This window comes from Leucoraja erinacea, unplaced genomic scaffold (genome assembly GCF_028641065.1).
Source record: "Leucoraja erinacea ecotype New England unplaced genomic scaffold, Leri_hhj_1 Leri_62S, whole genome shotgun sequence".
Lineage (NCBI taxonomy): Eukaryota > Metazoa > Chordata > Chondrichthyes > Rajiformes > Rajidae > Leucoraja > Leucoraja erinaceus.
Genome location: NW_026576542.1, coordinates 280,262 through 303,599, shown reverse-complemented (window position 1 = coordinate 303,599; position 23,338 = coordinate 280,262). Strand labels below are relative to the sequence as shown.

Here is a 23,338-nt window from a genome sequence, read left to right as displayed (position 1 = left end):
AGGCTGAGGAGTAATCATAAAGGTCGATAAAATCCTGAGGGGTATATTTAGGATGAACGCACAGAGTCTTTTACCCAGAGTAGGGGAATCAAGAACCAGAGGACATAGGTTTAAGGTGATGGGGGAAAAGGTTTAATAGGAACCTGAGGGGTTACTTTATGCACACAATGGGTAGTAAGTATATAGAACAAACTGAGGGAAGAGGTAGTTGAGGTAGTCACTGTAACAAAATTGAAACAGCACTTGGACAAGTCCATGGATAGGAAAGGTTTACAGGGATATTTTTTCCTCAAAGCATCATTCCTTAACATACATTGTGGTATTTAAATCTGTATGCATGGACTTCAGAATCCTGCACCAAATTCAATCCAGGAATGATATTGCTCCATGTGCTGTGATCACGTCAAATGTATTGTGAGCAGTATTGATAACATTGAGCGCTGGAGACAAAAAGAAGGTGGACAGGTTAATTACAGCAAAGGTTTACCCCACATTCCCGAGGATCTGTTGAGCTTGTTAACCTTCTCGGTTTCTCGGTTTCCTGGTCCTCCAAAAATATTCCAAATGGAATTTAAACTGGAGGTGGTGGAGGGTGGACTTAAGCAAAAAAGGGTTCTTGGGGGAAAAAAGAGCTACGTTACATCTAGTTGCGTCTGGTTGGGTAACTGTGGTAGGGTGAAGACTATTCCATGCTTTAATTGTGCGGGGGAAGAATGAATTGCTGTACACATCTGTCTTGGTAGCTGGTATCTTAAATTGGATCGAATGCCCTCGTCTGCTCCTAATTGGTTTGGGTTTGGTGTAGGTTGGTGAATTTTATGTTGTCACTGGTGCAGTGTCACCCCACATGGTTGAGAGTTGGTCCCATTACATCATAGTTATTGGCATTGCTACAGACTCAAACTGAAGAAAAATAAACATCAGGGAAACCACAGGGTGGGATAAAATATGCCCCAATTTAGGTATTTTATCTACATTTGGTTGGTGGGGGAGAGAATGAAGCAAACGTGATGAGAATCGTCAATAATCTGAACTTGTATAAGCAGAACACGCGACAGTGTTCCAATTGTGGTTTAGTTTTGTGTATTATTATCACGTGTAGAGGTACAGTGAAAAGCTTTTTGTTGCGTGCTACCCAGTCAATGAAAAGACTACACATGATTACAACTAACTGGAGTAACTCAGCGGGACAGGCAGCATCTTGGAGCGAAGGAATGAGTGGCGTTTCAAGTCAAGGTCCTTATTCTGATTGAGGGTCTTGACCCAAAACGTCACCCACTCCTTCTCTCCAGAGATGCTGCCTGTCCCGATGAGTTACTCCAGCTTTTTGTGTCTATCTTCGGTTTAAACCAGCATCTGCAGTCCCTTCCTACACATGATTACACTCAAGCCATCCACAGTGTAGAGATGCAGGTAAAAGGGTATATTTGAAGCAAATCTCCGTTAATCTGATACCCTCGGATTTTGGTGATGGTAGACTGGTAGATTTTCTGGACAATTGGATGTTATTGGATGATATTCAGCCCAGCACTTTTTGAATTCACTATTTTGTACATGCTGCAGAATAGTAAAATATAATTTCCTGCAGGATTATTAAGTTCAAAGGGAGAATGGGAACCTTGGGCCCTTGTGAGTTTCATGAGAGCATAGAAATGGGTTCCCAGTGATTTTGCAATAGCAAGGAACTGCAGATGCAGGTTAGTGCACAAAAGGACTGGAGTAACTCAGCAGATCAGGCTGCAGCTCTGGAGAACATGGACAGGTGACGTTTTGGATCTTGACCTATTCCCTTTTTGGGTCAAGATCCAAAATATCACGTGCCCATGTTCTCCAGTGATTCTGCCGGACCCACTGAGTTTCACAGGAATGCAGAAAACAGAAGGAAGTGAGTTTCAAAGAATTTTAGAGAACAAGGTTCCGGGAGTTCCAAGAGAGCACAATAAACTGAATCAGGGGAGTTTCGGGTGGCTCAATAAAAAAAATGGGTAGTGTGTAGGAAGGAACTGCAGATGCTGTCTGCTAAACAAAAGATAGACACAAAAAGATGGAGTAACTCAGCGGGAAAGGCAAGGAGAGATGCATCTCTAGAGATGCTGTCTCTCCTTGTGTTACTCCAGCATTTTGTGTCTACCTTTGCTCTTTATCTCTACATCATCATCTATATCTCTCGTTTCCATTTCCCGTGTCTTTGAGTCTGAAGGAAGGGTCTCGAGCCGAAACGTCACCCATTCCTTCTCTCCAGAGATGCTCCCTGTCCCGCTGAGTTAATCCAGCTTTTTGCGTCTATCCTCATAAGAAACCAGGGTCCTAGTTTGCTCAGGGGACCATGGGAATCGGGGTACTGGAGTGTTAAGATTAGGGGCAGCATGTGAATCGCGGTGTGTTGAAGGTTCCATAGGAACGAGGGCTGCAGTGTGTTAGTGGCATGGGCTCAGCATCTGATCAGCCCAAATGCCAAACCACTGGCAGTTCCACGCACTTGGTGAGTCGGTTATTGGAGTTTTACTATATTTAATTTCAGTCATTTTAACGAATGGGTAAACATCAAGCAGGACATCGAATTAACTCCCTTGCACTTTAAAATAGTTTCATGTGATCTTTTATGACCAACCTAGCGAGGGAGGGGTTGATATATTGATTTAACATCTTACCCAGAAGACAGCTTGGTGCAGTACCCGCTCAGTACTGTCATGAAGCGTCATTCTAGATCTTTGAACTCCGATTTCTGGTGGACCTTCATAAGTTATAGGAGCAGAATGAGGCCATTTGACCCATCAAGTCTACACTGCCATTCTATCAAGGCTGATCTATTTTCCCTTCCTAACCCCATTCTCCCGCCTTCTCCCCATAACCCCTGACACCTGTACATATTGTACTCATTATATCTGTTAACTGAGGCTCAGCCAACAGCAACCACTCGAGTCTGCTTTTGATAACTCTGATACATGATAAACAGACAGGAACTTGGTATTGTGTGGAAAGAAACTGCAGATGCTGGTTTATACCGAAGATAGACACAAAATACTGGAGTAACTCGGCGGGTTGGGTGACATCTCTGGAGAAAAGCAATAGGTGATGTTTTGGGTCGAAACCTTTCTTCAGACCTGGACGTGTTTTAATATGCGATGGCTGAGAATGTATTGCTCGGAAGTTTTGACTGGAGTTTCCTGGCAGTGGCGACTGCCCACTACTACCTCTGCTGTCTGCACCTATTTTGAGCTTCTCTGCAAGCAGCCAATTGAACAATGTTGGCTCCGTTCTGGTCGCTGGTGTCAGCTCGTGGTCTGGCCAGAGCCAGCTACTGATCAGCTTGAATGTTTATCAATGCCCCCTCTCGCACGCGGAAACAAACAAAAATCGCAAAGCTTGTTGAAAATATTTTGAATCGTGCGATTAATTGGTGTATCGATGGCCGTTAAGTGCTGCGTATGTGTTTTGGTAAACTTGGTTAAATATGTTTTTAAAATGTAAACTATCTGAAGCATTCACAGTCAGCCATTGCCGCCCATGGAAAGAGTGGAGCCACTGAACCTGTGCCGTGTTTAATCTGGCGCAGGTTCAGGGGGGTAGTTTCTTTAGTCTGACTGCTGGGAAATTCCAGGATGTTGACACTCACTCTGCTGTTAGATTCCATGAGGAGTCCAATGTCCAGGCGGACTGGGGCAGCAGCCAGCAAGCAGCCCACGGGGACCATGTGATTTCTGCCATTGCACACATTCATACAAAAAGCCCTGAGCCTTCTGTAATCCATGAGGGGAAATGCCAGCAATTTGACGCAGAACCTCTGGCAACTTGCAGGAAATTCTAGCTTGTCGTGTAATAGCAAATGATCTATAAATATAGTGGAGCAAAGTGTGGAGTCGGAGGTGCAAAGGGACTTGGGAGTGCTGGTGCAGGATTGCCAAAAAGTTAATCTGCAAGTCAAATCGGTAGTGAAGAAGGCAAACACTATGCTAGCATTTATTTCAAGAGTGCTGGAATACAAAAACAGGGATGTAATGTAGAGGTGCTGGTCAGGCCGCATTTGGAATAATGTGTGCAATTTTGGGCACCATATCTGAGGGAGGATGTGCTGGCTCTGGAGAGGGTCCAGAGGAGGTTTACGAGAATGATCCCAGGAATGAGTGGGTTAACATATGGTGAGTGTTTGTCAGCACTGGGCCTGCACTCGTTGGAGTTTAGACGAATGTGCGGGCAACTCATTGAAACTTACAGAATAGTGAAAGGGTGGATGTGGAGATTAAATTTTCACCAGTGGGCAAATAGTACAAGGTCATAGCCTCAGAATTAAAGGAAGGAGATGAGGAGGAATTTCTTTAGACAGAGGGTGGTGAATCTGTGTAATTCTTTGCCACAGAAGGCTGTGGAGGCCGTCAATGGATATTTTTACGGCAGAGATAGATAGATTCTTGATTAGTATGGGTATTAAGGGTATGGGGAGAAGGCAGGAGAATGGGGTTAAAAGATAGATCAGTCATGATTGAATGGCGGAGTAGTCTTGATGGGCCGAATGGCCAACTTCTGTTCCTATCACTGATAACCTTATAAAGACGGCAGTGTTATTTTTTTTTAAATAGGGAACCTGGCACACTCATAGGAAGAGAGAGTTGAATAATATGTACACTATAAGCAAAGATTCCAAGAATTATTGGTGGTGGGAATATGAAACGAGCTATCGAAGGAGTTAGTTATGGCATGTACTATAACACCAGTATCGTGTTATTTCTCCTGTAACACGGGAGAAGTATCTTCTCCTTCAACTCCTCCCACATCCTCCAAATCCAAGGCGTAGCTATGGGCTCTCGCATGGGCCCCAGCTATGCCTGCCTCTTTGTAGGGTACATCGAACAATCCCTGTTCCAGGCATAAACTGGCCCTATCCCGAACTATCTCCGTGACATTGACGACTGCATCAGTGCTACCTCCTGCATCCATGCAGAACTCACGGACTTCATTAAAGTCACCACCAATAACCCAATTGACTCTAATTTACTTGGACCACCTTTCCGACACCTCCCCCCCCTTTCTTGATCTCACCGACTCCATCATAGGAGATAGACTATCGACTGACATTTATTATAAACCAAATGTCTCGACTATAATTCTTCCCACCCTGCCTTCTCTAGCAATGTTACAACATTTTGAGATTTAAAAAATCAAGTCTGCAATTTATCCCATCAGATAAAGCATAAAAAGAAGTTTAATTTGACACCTAATTCACTTTCATATCTTCAGTATTAAAAAAGTTATGGCCATTATCATACTCAGAAATTAGCATCTTGTTCCCTATTGATTTTCCATTGACTGAACACAAAAGCTGTGATCGAGGACAAAAGCCCATAACTTTCTTAAAAATTAAGAGAACTGAAAGAAATTTTTAGTTATTATAGATTGAAGCATTCTGAAACAAATATTAAACAATTTTACTTGGATGACCTGAAATTAAAGCATATAATTAGTTAGTTACCCAATTGTAGCTAATTCCAAAATTCAATTACTAGATCTAAACATCTATCCATTTCTTAAGGAAAGATTAACATTTTTAAATAGTCTAAGTGTCCAAAGAACATTCAGACAAGAATTCACAATAAAACATGATTTTTAAATCTCATTGACATTAATTTATAGGCCAAATGGAAGGAATTTAGTGTTCAATTGCTGTAAATTAATGGCCATTTAAATCAGCTTTCGAGTAGGATCCTGTGGAACTCTGTGGACCGCGCTGGTTTGGAACGTTCCCATTGCGGTGAATTTGTACCCCATATGCCCAGAAAGATACTGCGGGATTTAATGGGCCCCCAAATTAGCTACTCGCAACATAAAATTTTGTATAAAGGGATCTTAAGAAGCGCTTTTTAATGTAAAAATAAACAACCTACCTTGTGTTGTCCCCTACATGAGATCCGTCCCGTTGGCGGCGGTCGCGGGTTTAGAGGATGATTTTTAACCTACTATAACAATTAAATTAACCAATTTAGTTTAAAAATAGCTGCAGCGAACGAACCTCGCAGCGATTTTTCGTCAGCAACTAAGAAGGCTGAACAACCTCGATTTGAATAGCCGAGAGAAAATCGCGTTTTAAACCCGCCCCCCCTCTCAAAGGCGCCAAAATCGCGCACATAGGCAGCGACAGATCTGCAGCGCTGCTGAAGGTAGGTTTTGCAACATACCTACCTCCTGCAAAGACTCTATTCCCCACTCCCAATTCCTTCATCGACGCCGCATCTGCACCCAAGATGAGGTGTTTCATACGAGAACATCCGAGATGTCCTCCTTTAGGGACCGGGAGTTCCCCTCTTCCATCATAGATGAGGCCCTCACACATGTCTCCTTGATACCCTGCAACACTGTTCTTGCTCCCCCTCTCCCCAGCCACAACAGGGACAGAATCCCCCTATTCCTTGCCTTTCACCCCATCAGCCATCGCATACAGCACATAATCCTCCGACATTTTTGCCACCTCCAACGGGATCCCACCACTAGGCACATCTTCCCATCTCCACCCTTTCCGCCTTCCGCAGAGACCGTTCCCTCCGCAACTCCCTGGTTAACTCATCCCTTCCCAACCCAAACCCCAGGAGACCTACCCTACAACACCCTCTCCTATACCTCCACCCTCGACTCTGTCAAGGGACCACAACAGTTCTTTCAGGTGAGGCAGAGGTGCACTTGCTCCGCGTCCAACCTCATCTACTGTATCCGCTGTTCCAGCTGTGGACTCGGCAAGAACAAGCGCAAGCTTGGCGATGATTTCGCTGAACACCTTCGCTCAGTCTGCCTTGGCCTTCATGATGCCTTGGCCATCCCCTCCCCCACCTTAGACAGCGTACTAGTTTCACTGTCATCCTGTTGAGTTTCACTGTTTGTATAACTCGTTATCACCTCGCCCACAGCCAACAATGGACCATTGTGGGCTCCACCTTACCTTGATCTTTCATTCATTTATTCCACATCTCACCATATCACCTTCTATATCTCTCGTTTCCCTTTACCCTGACTCTCAGTCTGAAGAAGGGTGTCGACCCAAAACGTCACCTATTCCTTTTCTGCAGAGATGCCGTCTGACCCGCTGAGTTACTCCAGTTTTTGGCGTCTATCTTTGGTTTAAACCAGCATCTGCAGTTCCTTCCCGCACACAACACTAGTTTAGTTTAGAGATACAGTGTGGAAATAGGCCCTTTGGCCCCCAGAGTCCATGCCGACCAGTGATCCCTGTGCACTAACACTTTCCTACGCACACTGGATGGATAATTACAATTTTACCCCAAAAAATGTAACCTACAAACCTGTCCATCTTTGGAGTACAATACTTTGGAAGGCTATAAAAGATATTGGGACAGGTACGTGGAAAGGATAGGTTTAGAGGGATATAGGCCAAATGCATCTTGGTTGGGGTGGGAATGTTGGGCTGAAGAGCCTCTTTCCATGCTGAATGACTCTATTGTGGGGGTGGGAGAGTTAAGAAAAAAAGTTCATCTTTTGGAAAAAACTTCAGGTCGTATTCCGACACGAGTCGTGTTCCTCCAAAAGGGCAAAGAAAAATTAGGATTCAGAAGATGTGATTATTATGGCTGAAGAGAAATGATTTTGTTTTTGATTTACCCTTCCTGACCTCGGGACATTCAAAGTGTTTTCCCACCAATGAACTACTACAGGCGGCAGCTCAATTCAAAGCACATTTTGACTCTGTGTCAAAGGTTACTACTTCAAGTCCCTTCCCAGGAATTGGAGTACAAGGTGCAGGCTGATTCCCCAGTGAAGTGCCGCAGTCAGAGGTGCTTTTGTACAGAATGCTAAACTAAGTCAAAGGGGGTTGCACACTGAGTCAATATTCTCTACATGAAGGAAGCTATTCAGCCCCTCTTGCTTTGCCAGTTGGAAAATAAGCTCCCCGCCTTCTGGTACTTAGCAAGTAACTCTGCAGGTCACAATACTTCAGGGCATCATTTAAATCTGTTGAGGATTTCTGCCTCTGCCTTTCTGCTAATGAAAATACTATTGGTTGAAAGATACAGCATGGAAATAGGCCCTTCAGCCCACTGATTGCATGCCAACCTGTTCACACTAGTTAGAGTTTAGAGAGGCAGCACGAAAACAGGCCATTCGGCCCACCAAGTCTGCGCCGACCAGCGATCCCCATACACTAGCTCTACACTACACACAAGGAACAATTTACGATCTTGCCAAAGCTAATTAGCCAACAAACCTTTAGGTGTTTGAATGTGGGAGAAAACCGGAGCACCCGGGGAAAATCTACGTGGTCACAGGAAAAACGTACAGACTCTGTAGAGATGTCAGGATTAAACCCGGGTCTCTGGTGCTGTGAGGCAGCAACTCAGATTCAGATTCAGATTCAGATTCAGATTCAGATTCAATTTTAATTGTCATTGTCAGTGTACAGTACAGAGACAACAAAATGCATTTAGCATCTCCTTTGAAGAGCGACATAGCAAACGATTTTGAATAAAAAAAATAAATAATATAAGTGGGGGGGGGGGGGGGGGGGGGGGGGGGGGTGATTGGCAGTCACCGAGGTACGTTGTTTAGTAGAGTGACAGCGGCCGGAAAGAAGCTGTTCCTCGACCTGCTGGTTCGGCAACGGAGAGACCTGTAGCGCCTCCCGGATGGTAGGAGGGTAAACAGTCCATGGTTGGGGTGAGAGCCGTCCTTGGCGATGCTGAGCGCCCTCCGCAGACAGCGCTTGCTTTGGACAGACTCAATGGAGGGGAGCGTGGAACCGGTGATGCGTTGGGCAATTTTCACCACCCTCTGCAATGCATCTCTGCGCCACCGTGCCTCCCCTATGTTCTATGTTATCCCATTTTATATTTTAGTTCCTCATATGCACCATATCTAGACTCCTCTTTATACATCTCAATTCAATTTCCCTGCCCTCCTGTTCCAAAGAAAACAACTTTAGCTTATTGAGTCTTTCCTCATAGCTGAATGCTTACAGTCCCAGCAATGCTAGTAAATCTCCTCTGGCTGTACTCCAGTGCAATTGCCACTTTGTTATTGTCCAATGTTACAACAATCAGATAATCAATTTCAGTGATGTGATTGAGGGGTAAGTATTGACAAGGGTAGCGGGCGGGGATAGTGTCCCCATGGTAAATTGCATCATTTCAATAGATACTTTAGATTCCCTTGAAGATATAGATACTGTCGTGATCCATCCTCATCTGAAAGGCAGCAGTGCCTCAGTACTGTCTGGAGTAGGGCAGCAAGGTGGCGCAGTGGTAGAGTTGCTACCGTACAGCACCAGAGACCCGAGTTTGATCCTGACCACAGATGCTGTTTGTGCGGAGTTTGTGCCTTCTCCCTGTGACCCCGTGGGTTTACTCCGGGTGCTCCGGTTTCCTTGCACACTCCAAAGACGTACAGGTTTGCAGGTTAATGTCTATGGTAAAGATTGTAAATTGTCCCGATGTAAGATCGTGCTAGTGTACGGGGATGATCACGAGGCGGTGCGGACTCGGTGGGCTGAAGGGCTTGTGTCTGCCCTGTATCTCTAAAATCAACAGTAAAGCCTAAATCAGCTTTGTCTAGCTTAGTTCTAAGTTTGTTACCTACCCCCTACTCTCAAGCCTCTCCTTGTCCTCAAAATGGCCAAAAGCTGTGCTCGATTCACCCTATTACTGCCCGAGCCATAACATGCTCATCTCTTGTTTTGGCATCTTCTTCAACGCTCCGTTACCATCAGACAGGCAGCCTTCCAGACAAGGCTCCTGTTTGGTGGTGGAGAGGAGGGGGTGGATTGTGCGGTAAGATCATATTCAACGCCAACCAGAAATCATTAACAAACGGCAGCATACCACACCTCCACCCCCTCCCATCCTCCATTCACTTGCAAAATACTGTACCCTTGAAGCTCAGGCTGAAGATAGGTACAAAATGCTGGAGTAACTTAGCAGGTCACACAGCATCTCTGGAGAACATGGATAGGTGACGTTTCGGGGCAAGACCCTTCTTCAGACCTTGTATTTAAATCAGACATAGTTTCATTAATGGGCATATTGAATGATACTTTTTTTAAACAGTCCATCAATGTAACAAAAATAGACGGAAATGGAACTGATACTGCTGATATTTGCAATTGGTGTCTCAGTTGATTTTTAAAAATACATCTTCATGCAGGCGGATACACTGCTTTTCTATTCATACCATTTCCTGGAATTTACTGTAAGAACTATTTATTTTCTGTTCTTGCGATCAAATCCTTAGAAATCCTTTGTCTGGAGCATGGGTGTTGCCCTCATTTGCATAGGTATGGCAAGGTGAGACTTTGTACCTTTTATTTCAGCTATACCACAGCTTGGAACAAAGCAAAACAAACTTGTACGTGCAAAGAATTGAACCAGTACTATGATCTGATAAACTAATTGGGATTGGTGAAGATAATAACATTTCAATTAATTGTCCAGATTAGAGTAACAGCGCGGAAACATGGCCCTTCGGCCCACCTCGGCCATGCCGACCAAGTTGGCATCCTTGGATACCGTTAATGATACTTGGAAGCAATGATAGCCCCACCTTCCCGCATTTGACCCTGAATCCTCCAAACCAGCATTTCTCAACCTTCCTACCCTTGCGGAACCCTTGAAATAATGTTCCTGTCTCAGGTAACCCCGCCATCAAATTTATTATATATCTTTATCAATCTCTTTCTTTCTCTTTCATAAACTTAAAAGTTCATAAGGCAAACGTGATATATTTTTCTGATAACTGGTTTAAGCAAAAAAAATTATTGACAATGCAAAAAAACTGAAATCAAACTGCTTGTTCAAAACTAAAGCAGATAAAGGCAAACAGAAGAACTAACCTTGGAGGAGAGAGAGAGAAAACAACACAAGCAAACTTTTCATAAACTAGCTAAAACACATAAATAAACGTTTCATAAAATAACAAACATAAACATACTTAAATTTTTTAAATTCATATAACATCCCTAAATGATGTATAAAAACGACTAAATAACGTGGGTGAATGAGGGAGTGTACCTGCATGCCAGGAAACACAGACAGGACTGATGGAGACCGTGCATGCGTCTGTACACAAGTGAATCACTTGATGATACACAAATCCGTCACGTACAGCTCCTGTCCACTGACCACTAAAGACCGTTTCACACTACGAATATGAAATTAAACACAAAATTGACTCAAAAATGCATTTACATATGATTAAAAGTAGAAACAAAATGCTAAAGTAACTCAGTGGATGAGGCAGCATCTCTGGAGAGAAGGAATGGGCGACGTTTCGGGTCGAGCCCCTTCTTCCGACTGATGTCAGGGAAGGGGTCGGGACAAAAGAAATTCTCTCGGCACCCCTAGCGACCTCTCGCGGAACCCTAGCGTTCCAGGGAACCCCGGTTGAGAAACGCTGCTCCAAACCCTTTCTATCCATTATCTGCCCAAATGTCTTTAGAAAGTGGTAATTGTAGCAATTTCTACAGCTTCAGATACGGACTAGCATCTGAGCAAAAAGGTTGCCCCTGAAGTTCCTCGTCTCCCCTCTCACCTGAAGCCTATGCATTGGGGAAAAACTGCGATTGTTCACTTTATCCACACCCCCCTCCCCCCCATAACCTTGTGTACACCTCAAGAAACGTCACACCTCTCAGCCTCCTATGCTAAATCATAATAGTAAAATTTAGTTTAGAGATACAGCATGGAAACAGGCTCTTTGGCCCACTGAGTCCACGCTGACCAACGATTACCGCACACTAACGCTAGTTCTACACACACTAGGGACAATTTACAATTTTAGCAAGCCAATTAACCTACAAACCTGGACAGCTTTGGAGTGTGGAGAAAGCGGAGATCCTAGAGAATACCCACGCAGGTCACAGGGAGAACGTACAAACAAGCATCCGTAGTCAGGATTGAACCCGGATCTCTGGCGATGTAAAGCAGCAACTCTACCACTGCACTACCATATCACCCTTACTCGGCCTATCTAACCTCTCAAACCCAGGTGACGTCCTGGTGGATCTCTTCCGCATCCTTTTCAACTATGCCACCCTCCCTCTAGTTGGGCGAACAGAACTGTACACCGTGTGGTCTCATCTGGTGCATAATGAGGTCCTCACTTTTATAGCCAGTACCCTTCCTGATGAAGTCAAGCACGCCAAATGTCTTTGCCACTTTGCTGTCCACCTGACACGCCACTTTTAGGGAACCATGTATCTCTCTATTCTGTAACTCACCCTTCAGGACTCTACCATTTAATAATAATAATAATAATAATAATAATAATAAATACTTTATTGATCCCCTCAGGGAAATTCAGATGTCCAGAAGCCCCCAACCAACAAACCCACAGATTCAAAACAAACGCAGACAGGAAATACATAGAATACACTGTGGACACTACCTGAGAGCAATAAATACTTAAAAAGACCAATAATTAACAATTAAAAATTAAAAATTGCAAGAATGCATCCCTCTACAGCCTAGCGGTCCGAATTATAAAATCTAATGGCTGCAGGGGTGAAGGATCTCCTGAACCGCTCCGTTCTACAGGGCAGGGAGAGGAGCCGGTTGTTGTTCCGAGTGTTCTTTTGACTCTCCAGAATTACATGGAGGGGATGCCCGGGGTTTTTCAGGATGACCTGCACCTTGTGCCTCATACGCCTCTCAAGCACATCCATCTCAGAGTCTACTCTCCCCTCCAGCACTGAGCTAGCTCGTTTAACCAGTTTGACCAGCTTCTTGTTGTTTTTTGCACTAATGCTGTTGCCCCAGCAAACAACAGCATAGAAAATAACACTTGCAACCACAGTGTTGTAAAACATGTGCAGCATGTCATTACACACATTGAAGGATTTCAGCCTTCTGAGGAAAAAGAGTCTGCTCTGGCCTTTTTTGTAGAGGGAGTCAGAGTTGACAGACCAGTCCAGTTTGTTATCGAGGAGCACTCCAAGGTATTTATATGTCTACACCACCTCAATGTCAGCCCCAGCAGCGTTGACTGGCTGAAGGGGGAGCTTGGACCTGCCAAAGTTAACCACCATCTCTTTAGTCTTAGTTGTGTTCAGGATGAGACAGTTCTCTTCACTCCAGGCACAAAAGATAAATGTGAGGTTATCCATTTTGGTGGCAAAAACGGGAAAGCAAACTATTATCTAAATGGTGGCCGGAAAGGGGGAGATGGGGTTGGACAGGCTAGATGCAGGAAGATTGTTCCCGATGTTGGGGAAGTCCAGGACAAGGGGTCACAGCTTAAGGATAAGGGGGAAATCCTTTAAAACCGAGATGAGAAGAACTTTTTTCACACAGAGAGTGGTGAATCTCTGGAACTCTCTGCCACAGAGGGTAGTTGAGGCCAGTTCATTGGCTATATTTAAGAGGGAGTTAGATGTGGCCCTTGTGGCTAAGGAGATCAGGGGGGTATGGAGAGAAGGCAGGTACGGGATACTGAGTTGGATGATCAGCCATGATCATATTGAATGGCGGTGCAGGCTCGAAGGGCCGAATGGCCTACTCCTGCACCTATTGTCTATGTTTCTATGTTTATAATAGGAACTGGTCAAGTTCCTGTATTCCTCCTCCTGCCCGTTCCGTACACATGCCACAAACGCTGTATCATCTGAATATTTCTGTACGTGGCATGTGTCAGACTTATAGTTAAAGTCTGCTGTATACAGGGTGAAGAGGAACGGGGCCAGAACCGTTCCCTGTGGGGCTCCAACATTGCACACCACTGTGCCAGAGACACTGTCCCCCAGCTTGACAACCTGTCGTCGACCCGTCAGGTAGTCGTCTATCCAGGAGATAAAGGTGGAATCCACCCCCATCTTCTTAAGCTTGTCATTCAGAATCAGGGGTTGGATGGTGTTGAACGGACTTGAGAAGTCGAAGAACATAATCCTCACATAGCCACCGGGTTTGTCCAAAAAGGAGTAGATCCGGTGCAGCATGTAGAGGACTGCGTCATCCACCCCAATGTTCTCCTGGTATGCAAACTGTAGTGGGTTGAGTGCGTGCTGGACTTGTGGTCTCAACACGTAAGTGCGGCCTTGATTTCACATGCCAAAGAGCAACACCTCACGCATGTCAGAATGACATTCCATTTGCCATTCCTTGATCCACCTGCCAATCTGATCTAGATCCTGTTGTAAGCTTAGATATCCTTCCTCACTTGTTCAGTATATCAACACCAATTTTGGTGTCGTCTACAAATTTAAGAATAATTTAAACTATATTGTGATCCAAATCGTTCCGGGAGATAACAGCCAACAGTAGACCCAGCACCAAGCATTGTGGCACTCCCCTGGCCACAGGTCTTTGAACAGAGAAACAACCCTCAACAACTACCCTTTGACTCCTTCAAGTAAATCTACAATTGTTCCTTAGGGTGAAAAGAACAATCCCCTAAACGCTGGCGGGTGTCATCTTTGCCAAACCCCATCTATTCTTCCTCAACTTCCAAGGGAAATATTTTTGGAGCAGGATCTCACTCCAAGTCTGCTTTTCTCATTACCTCGAAAGCCTTGGCAAACTAGAACTCCTCATAAGTTTGCGAGTTCTAGGAGCAGTATTAGGCCATTTGGCCCATCAATTACGCCGTCGTTCAATCATGGCTGATCCAATCATTCCCTCTCAACCTCATTCTCCTGCCTTCTCCCCATAACTCCTAGCACCCATACTGATCAAGAAGCCTAAAAAATATCCATTGACTTGGCCTCCACAGCTGTCTGTGGCAATGAATTCCACAGAATCACCACACTGTGACGAAATACATTCTTCCTCTACCTTTGTATCAGTTGAGAACATCTTACACTTTCAAGATCTGTCTTACCCCATGGGCACACCGGAGGCTCAGTAACTGCAAACTTCTCAAGTATCTCTTGCATCCTGTTTTTGTGCATAGTACTGTGCAAACAATTATAGTACTCTTTCTAATGTGTTTGAGTTTAGTTTATTGTCACCTAGACTGAGGTACAGTGAAAAGCTTTTGTTGTGTGCTAGCCAGTCAGCAGAAAGACAATGCATGATTACAATCGAGCCATTTACAGTGTACAATGAAAGGAATAACGTGTAGTGCAAGATAAAGCTAGTAAAGTCTGGTCAAAGATAGTCCAAGGGTCTTCAATCAGGTAGATAGTAGTTCAGGACTACTGCCTAGTTGTGGAAGGATGGTTCCGTTGCCTGATAACAGCTGGGAAGAAACTGTCCCTGAATCGGGAGGTGTGCATTTTCGCACTTCTATCCATTTTGCCCGAGAGGGGAGAAGAGGGAGTGGCCAGGGTGCAACTGGTCGTTGATTATGCTGCTGGCCTTGCCGAGGCAGCATGAGGTGTAGATGGAGTAAATGGAAGGGAGGTTGATTTGTGTGATGGTCTGGGCTGCGTCCACAATTCACTGCAATATCTTGCGGTCTTGGATGGAGCTGTTCCCAAACTGTGCTGTGATGCATCCCGATAAAAAAAATATCGTAGAGGATGATTTGTCCCCAATCCTCACTGATTGGGGTCTGTTGGTCAGGAAGTCGAGGAGCATCCAGTTGCAGAGATGTGTGCTGACTCCAATCCTCGTGAATTTGGTGATGAGCTTGGATGGTATAATGGTGTTATAGGCAGAGCTGTAATCTGTAAATAGGAGTGTGACATAGGTATCTCTCATATCCAGGTGTTCCAGGGATTAGTATAGGGCTATAGCGATGGCACAGTCCGTGGACCATTTCATGAACTTTGCAGATTGTACACCCAATTGAAGGTTAACCCAATAAAATCAGTGGACCACGAGACCCGTTTGTGTAGGAAGGAACGGCAGATGCTGGTTTACACCAAATATAGACACAAAACGCCGGAGCAACTCAGCGGGACTGGCAGCATCTCTGGAGTAAAGGAATAGATGACGTTTCGGGCCCAGACCCTTCAACCGTCTGAAGAAGGGTCTCAACCCAAAACGTCGCCTGTTCCTTTTCCTCCAGAGATGCTGCCTGACCCGTTGAGTTAAATCAGCATTTTGTGTCTTATCACAAGATCCATTTTCTATGTTTGAGCATACATGGACATGTCATGTTAACTGCCGAGCAAAGATTAAGCACACATGACTGTATTCATACCTTGGGGACATGACCCACCAACCATTCTTTGACACATTCACAACTGGAATGATTCAATCCTTATTTCAAATGGTATGTTTCATTGTGAGTAACGGCAGCTGTTTCTTTTTTATCTCTTTTCTCTCGCCCCCCCCCCCTCCCCCCCCTCTTTTTTCCAAACCTTACAAATTTTTCTTTTTCTCTGCAGTTGATTTGCCCTTATACTTTCCACGAGATCAACCTACTTTGACGTTCCAGTCTGTGTACCATTTCACCAATAGTGGACAGCTCTATCAGCAGATACAGAAATCCTACCCTTACAGTCCACGCTGGGACGGCAATGAGATGGCCAAGAGAGCAAAGTAAGTATCTTCACAGATTAGCAACTTACATTCTGTTGTGCTATAGGAATCGTGCATGTTTCTACTTTCTTAGGCTCCCCCTTGGTCATGGCTGACCATGGGTGTCTCCAGGGTGCTATTCCCTATATGGAGGACGCCTGTGCGTGACTTTGTTTAACGTGGGGAGACTGGTGCACAGACACCCACCCCACGGTCCTTGACAGATCAGGGTCAGGATCCAGTGGCATGGAGTCCAAGACGACCGGAGACCCTTTTCTGCTGCAGCCTTCATCCGCCTTCCCAGCCGTTGTGACGTTAGCTCCACTAAGGTCAGCCATCGTCCTCCGCCTGTTCCACCGTTGAGGTCTTGGTTGGATTGCTCTTTGTCAGAGACTTCCCCCTCGACCTTACCGCCATGGGTGGCCCTACCAGGAGCATAGATAGCTCCAGATGGCATCGCTCTCAGGATCTCAGGACCACACAAGCTTCTCCACCATGACAAAGTGACAATCCACGGAGACGTACAGCCACATTTTACTTACAGCTGGTGTATATTAGGTTATCTGGCCCAGATTTCTCTGCTGCTGTTATAATTTATCAGTTTCCCATCTCAAAGTGTTTATCCTCACTCTAAACAAAAATGGAGAAAGCAGGCAGGTAGGCAGTTCAATTGAGTGCACAAATAGTAATGCAGTATCCACAATGAATGTATGAGAATGTTAACTGGGTTTTCACAAGGCAAATGGAAGTTCCAGGATTCTGAGAAGGGGGGTTTTGAAAACATCTCTCATATAAAACTTTGCACGATATCATACAGTTACAGTGAACACAAAAAGCTGGAGTAACTCAGCGGGACAGGCAGCATCTCTGGAGAGAAAGAATGGGTGATGTTTCGGGTCGCGACCCTTCTTCAGTTTGACCAGCATCTGCTGTTCCTTCCTGCAGACTTAAAATTGTAATTAAACTTTTTAACTGGAAAAGTTACCCCTCAGATTCCTGTTAAATCTTTCCGTCCTTACCTTAAACCTATGTCCTCTGGTTCTTGATTCCCCTGCTCAAGCCAAGAGACTGGCATCAGTAATGAAATAGGAAATAATGATTAAACAAAAATCAGCTTCCACTAGAATCGGATACATGTTAAAGAGCAAACCAAAATCCATTTTACTAATGAAACAATTGCTTATAGTTTAAATTAGCATAACATGCTTTTTGCAAAAACTCAGTGCAGTGAATACTGGAACACTGCAATGAAAACCAAAAAATGCTCAATGCACAGGAAATAAGGTGGTTCTGTAGAGATAATCTCTCCCCTCGCCCCCTTCTCTTCCCCCTCCTCTACCTCTTTCCAACGTCCTCCCTCCCTCTGCCTCTATCCCTCTTTGCCCCGTTCACCTCCCCCATTTTCACCACTCTCTGCCGTTTCCTTCTCCCTCTCCCTCCACCCTCCTCCCCATCCACACGCTGCTCGCTCTGCTGAGTATTTGTATTTTGGGTGCAGCTTTTTCTGCCAACATCTACAGTGATGATTACACAAAAAAGCTGGAGAAACTCAGCGGGTGCAGCAGCATCTATGGAGCGAAGGAAATAGGCAACGTTTCGGGCCGAAACCCTTCTTCAGACGGATCGGGGGCGGGTGGGGACAAGAAAGGGAAAAGGAGGAGTAGCCAGAAGGCTGGGGGATGGGAGGAGACAGCAGGGGGGCTGAGGAAGGGGAGGAGACAGCAAGGACTAACAAAATTGGGAGAATTCGATGTTCATGCCCCCGGGGTGCAGACTCCCCAAACGGAATATGAGGTGCTGTTCCTCTGAGTTTGGGCGGAAGTGATATTTGTGGGTTCGATGTTCAGTGTGGAGTCGATTCATTTTCCCTTCCTCAATCCCCATACAATATGGTGGGAGGAACGGATTATTCCATGCAAATCGCCCTTGAATTAACATCTTGGCGAACCAACGCAATGGAAGGAAGCGAGATTCAGTCACATTTGTGCTTCTATTCATTGCCATCTGTTTACTTCCATCGACAATCTGGAATGTGGGGAGCAAGTGTGCTGGCTACACGGGTTTTATATTATTTATTTTTGTTCCCCCTGCCTCCCTGCATTGTACCCTGACTAAAATTAACTTCTACAAGTCTTGTGCCAGCACCAAGCTTGAATTGAATCCTGTAAAATGTAAGGCCCAATTAATTTATTTCCTATTCTATGCTTGCTACATAATATAGAGGCTGGGAACTTGCATTTCAAGTTTTGTCTTTCAGAAAAAAAATTCTGTGCAAATTCATGGAAAGTTTCTGTGACATTCGTGTTGGATGATATTTCTTCCCTAGCCGAACATATCATAGAAACATAGAAACATAGAAATTAGACAGAGACACATTAAACACAGATATCAAGTGTATCCTAGGATTTTGTGGAGAGCAGGGGAAGAAATTGCAGGCCCCCATTTAGTTTAGTTTAGAGATACAGCCTTGCAACAGGCCAAGTCCGCGCAGACCAGCGATCTCCATCCACGAGCACTATCCTTCCCACTAGGGACAATTTACAATTTTACAGAAGCCATTTAACCTACAAACCTGTACGGCTTTGGAGTGTGGGAGGAAACCGGAGCACCCGGAGAAAACCCACGCAGGTCACTGGGAGAACGTTCAAACTCTGTACAGACAGCGCCTGTAGTCAGGATGGAACTTGGGTTTCTGGCGATGTGAGGCAGCAACTCTACCGCTGCGCCACAATGCCGCCCACTCTGGCAGACATTTTGCTGCCATCGATTCCCACAAATGCTTGTAACAATACGACACAATAGAATTTTATTTATCCCAGGAGGGAAATTGATCTGCCAACGGTCATAAAACATAAGATACATGAAACATGAAACTAAAGTGACGAGTGGAAAGTTCTGGATTAGGGATGTCCAAAGATTGGGGGGGGGGGGGGGGGGGGGAGGGGTCAGTCTAATAATAATAATAATAATAACTTTATTTGTTAAGCACCTTAAGAACAACCAAAGCTGACCAAAGTGCTGTACAGAAAAAAGAAAACAAGCAAGACATCATAAAACAGGCAGAACAACAGAACATACAACTAACACGAGGCGCATAAATTACATACAAAAATCCAAACAATAAATTAAAAAACATAAAACACGAGTACGAACAACGCAGCAAAACCAAGCAAATAAAGTTAATAAACAATTCAACACCTCACTGGTCTACAAAGGCCATGGAGAATAGATATGTCTTCAGGAGTGACTTAAAAACAGCTAGAGAAGGGGCCTGTTTAACGTGCAGAGGCAATTCATTTCACAATCTCGGATCCGACACAGCAAAGGCACGGTCCCCTCTGAGTCTACCCCACGACAGAAGGGGGAGGCTGTACAGTTTGATAGCCACAGGGAAAAATGATCTCCTGTGGCGTTCTGTGCTGCAGAGATGTATCACAGAGATCGTCCACTATTTATGTAAATTATTTGGATGCACAGTTGACATAGTTAGCAGGTTTATAGATGGCACTGAAATCAGTGATATAGTTGACAGAGAAGAAGGTTATCTGATTATTTTGATGAACTACACCAATGAGCTGAGGGATGGCAGAATTAGGTAGAAGAACGTTCATATGTTATTGGAACAGAATTTAAGAACTTCAAGTCTACTCCGCCATTTAATCAGGGCTGATCTATCTTTCCTTCTCAACCCCATTCTACTCTCCCCTTAACCCCTGATAACGTTACTAATCAGAGAATCTGTCAATCTCCACTGTATAAATATCTATTGATTATAGCCGTCTGTGGCAATGACTTCCACAGATTCACCACCCTCTTGAATAAAGAAATTCCTCGTCGTCACCTTTCTAAAAGTACATCCCTTTTATTCTAAGGCTATGAATTCTGGTCCCAGCCTCCCACTAATCACATAGTCATAGAGTGATAGAGTATGGAAACAGCCCTTCGGCCCAACTCGCCCACACTGGCCAACAATGTCCCAGCTACACTAGTCCCACTTGTTTGCGCTTGGTCCATAGCCCACCAAACCTGTCCTATCCATGTACCTGTCCAACTGTTTCTTAAACGATGGGTTAGTCCCAGCCTCAACTACCTCCTCTGGCAGCTTGTTCCATACACCCATCACCCTCTGTGTGAAAAAGTTACCCCTCTGATTCCTATTAAATCTTTTCCCCGTCACCTTGAACCTATGTCCTTTGGTCCTCGATTCTCCTACTCTGGGTAAAAGACTCTGTGAATCTTCCCAATCTATTTCTCTCATGATCTTATATGCCTCTATAAGATCTCCCCTCATCCTCCTGCGATCCATGGAATAGAGACCCAGCCTACTCAACCTCTCACTATAGCTCACACCCTCTAGTCCTGGCAACATCCTTGTAAGTGGAAACATGTTCTCCACGTGTACTCTCTCCAGTCCTTTCACTATTCGGTAAGTTGCAAGGAAGCCCCCCTAAATCCTTCTAAACTCGCATTGTTCAGGGTTATCTTCCGATATTCCGAAGATAATCCATTCTGGTTTTGGTACCAGTTTTATTTTGATCAATTTTGAAAAAATATCAAATATTTCATACCAGAATTTTTGGATTTTTGTACAAAAAACAAAAGAGTGCGCTATGGTAGCTTCTTGACACAGGCATTTATCACAGATTGGTGAAACATTAGGGAAGATTTTATTTAATTTAGTTTTTGAATAATATAATCTATGTAATGTTTTAAATTGGATTAAACGTGTTTCAGAGGAATTTATTTAATTACGGGCTAATAATGGGGAAAAAGCTTATACTTAAATTCTGGAAAAATGCGCCGACACCAACAATAAAAATGTGGATATCAAATATGTTTGAAACACTACATCTGGAAGAGATGAGATTCCTCCTAGCAGGTAAAGCAGACCAATTCCAAAAGACGTGGTCTATGTTTCTGGACCTATTACAAGTATGAGGTGCAATAGTAATCTAAAAAAAACAAATATATATAAATAAGTGGTATCAGGACCTGGTAACGGGAGGTAAAATAACAAAAACAGACTTGGTTGGTAGTCCCCTTTCTGCGGAGTTTAATGTTATAATAGAGCGATTGTTTCTCTTTCTTTCTTTTCTAGGGTCTATTTTCTCACTTTACTTCCTTCTCTAACTTCTTTCCTAAGGGGCTTTCTTTTCCCAACACTCTTGCACTGCACGACTCTCTTGCACTTTCTTTACTTTCCTTACTTCTACCTTTTTCTTAAAGCTCAAAAAAAATGAAGCGGTACAAAAAATGTATTAAGATATATGTGTTGTGTAGAATTGTAATTTACCGTACTTCTAATAAAAAAAATTTTTTTTAAATAATAAATAAATAAATAAATAAATAAATAAATAAACAAACTCGCATTGTATAAAAGGCGCTGTAGGACAAACCAGGGAAGGATGCACAATAAATAGTTGGGCCATGGGGACATTTGTAGAACAGAGACCTAAAGATGTTCTAAAGATGCAGCTGCATAGTTGTATGATACAGGAAGGATGTCATTAAATTGGAAAAGGTGCAAAAATAATTGACAAGGATCTGAAGTGTTTGAGCTCTAAGGAGAGGCTGGATAGGTTGCTCTCTGGATCGTAGGAGGCTGAGGGTGACTAGAGGTATATAAAATCACGAGAGAGGCATGGATAACGTAAACAGCCAGTCTTTTCCCTTGGGCACAGCAGTCAAAAACGAGACGGCCTAAGTTTAAGGTGAGAGAGGAAAGATTTCAAAGGAAGCTGAGGGGCAACTTTATCCACACAGAGGGTGGTGTGTTCATGGAATAAGCTGTCAGAGGAAGCCACAGAGGTGGCTGGAATTACGATGTCTAACAGACACGTGGACAGGTACATGGATAGGAGAGCTTTGGGTTCATAAGTTCCAGGAACAGAATTAGGCCATTCGGCCCATGAATGGCCTAATTCAGTTCCTACGTGTTACGGTCGTGTAAATAGTAGATTTACTCCTCTGGGCTTCTGCACAAATGTTAAAAATAGCAATTATTTATTCTCTTAAAAAGGCAATACATACTATTTGGCACAAAGACTGAAACGGCTTAATGGAAAATTTGAGAGTTGTGAGAAAATATGTGTTTTTCTGCATTTCAATCATCAAAAGGTTTGTTGTCTTTCTGATCTGTGTGTTCTTATTTTTTAACGACTGCTCCCTTGTTTTTTTTTGTTCTTCAGGGCGTACTTCAAAACCTATGTTCTTCAATTCCAGGAGGCAGCTTTCGCAAATGGCAAGTTGTAGTAGACGCCAGGTTCCAGAAGGAAACCCATCAGACACTTGATTTGTTTATATCAAGAAGTCCTTTGCAATTTCCTTTCACTCTTCCTCATGTGCTGAAGTGTAACTGTGAGGACATTGATTGCCAGGGGCCGCAAATCGTTTTGGGTGCCCATGCAATATTCTGGAGATATAAAGGTTGCTTCTGTTGTACATCCAGTTAAAAGCCTGTATCACACGCAACGTAAAGTGTCTGAATTGATGAGAAAAATGTTGCGAGTTACAATAAACACTCCATGAAAAACCAAAATGATTCATGATGCTGTGAAAATTAAAATGTCGAATGTGTATTTGCTTTGTCCATTGATCACCTCCCCAAACTCCCATTCCACTACCTTCCTCCCACGTTCCCCCACTCACAATCCAGAATGGGTTTTCTACGTAAATTCTGTTCTCACTATAGTGAAGATCTTGATGCTGTAACGTCAACATCAAACATTTCCAGTTCAGATATTAAACATCTTCGGTATAAACCAGCACCTGCAGTTCCTTCCTACCCAGCCAGAGACTTGCAGGGTTAGAAACATAGAAATTAGGTGCAGGAGTAGGCCATTCGGCCCTTTGAGCCTGCACCGCCATTCAATATGATCATGGCTGATCATCCCAACTCAGTATCCCGTACCTGCCTTCTCTCCATACCCTCTGATCCCCTTAGCCAC

The 23,338-nt window shown here is 44.1% G+C and overlaps 1 protein-coding gene across 1 annotated transcript in view; it reads left to right on the top strand.

Annotated features, from left to right (window-relative positions):
- babam2 (BRISC and BRCA1 A complex member 2) overlaps nt 1-22,929 on the top strand; it is a 181,321-nt gene extending 158,392 nt beyond the window's left edge. The window contains 2 exon segments of the mRNA XM_055631039.1: nt 16,259-16,412; nt 22,580-22,929. Coding sequence (XP_055487014.1) covers nt 16,259-16,412; nt 22,580-22,643 — 218 coding nt within the window. The 3' untranslated portion in view covers nt 22,644-22,929.
- The last annotated feature ends 409 nt before the right edge of the window (nt 22,930-23,338 follow it).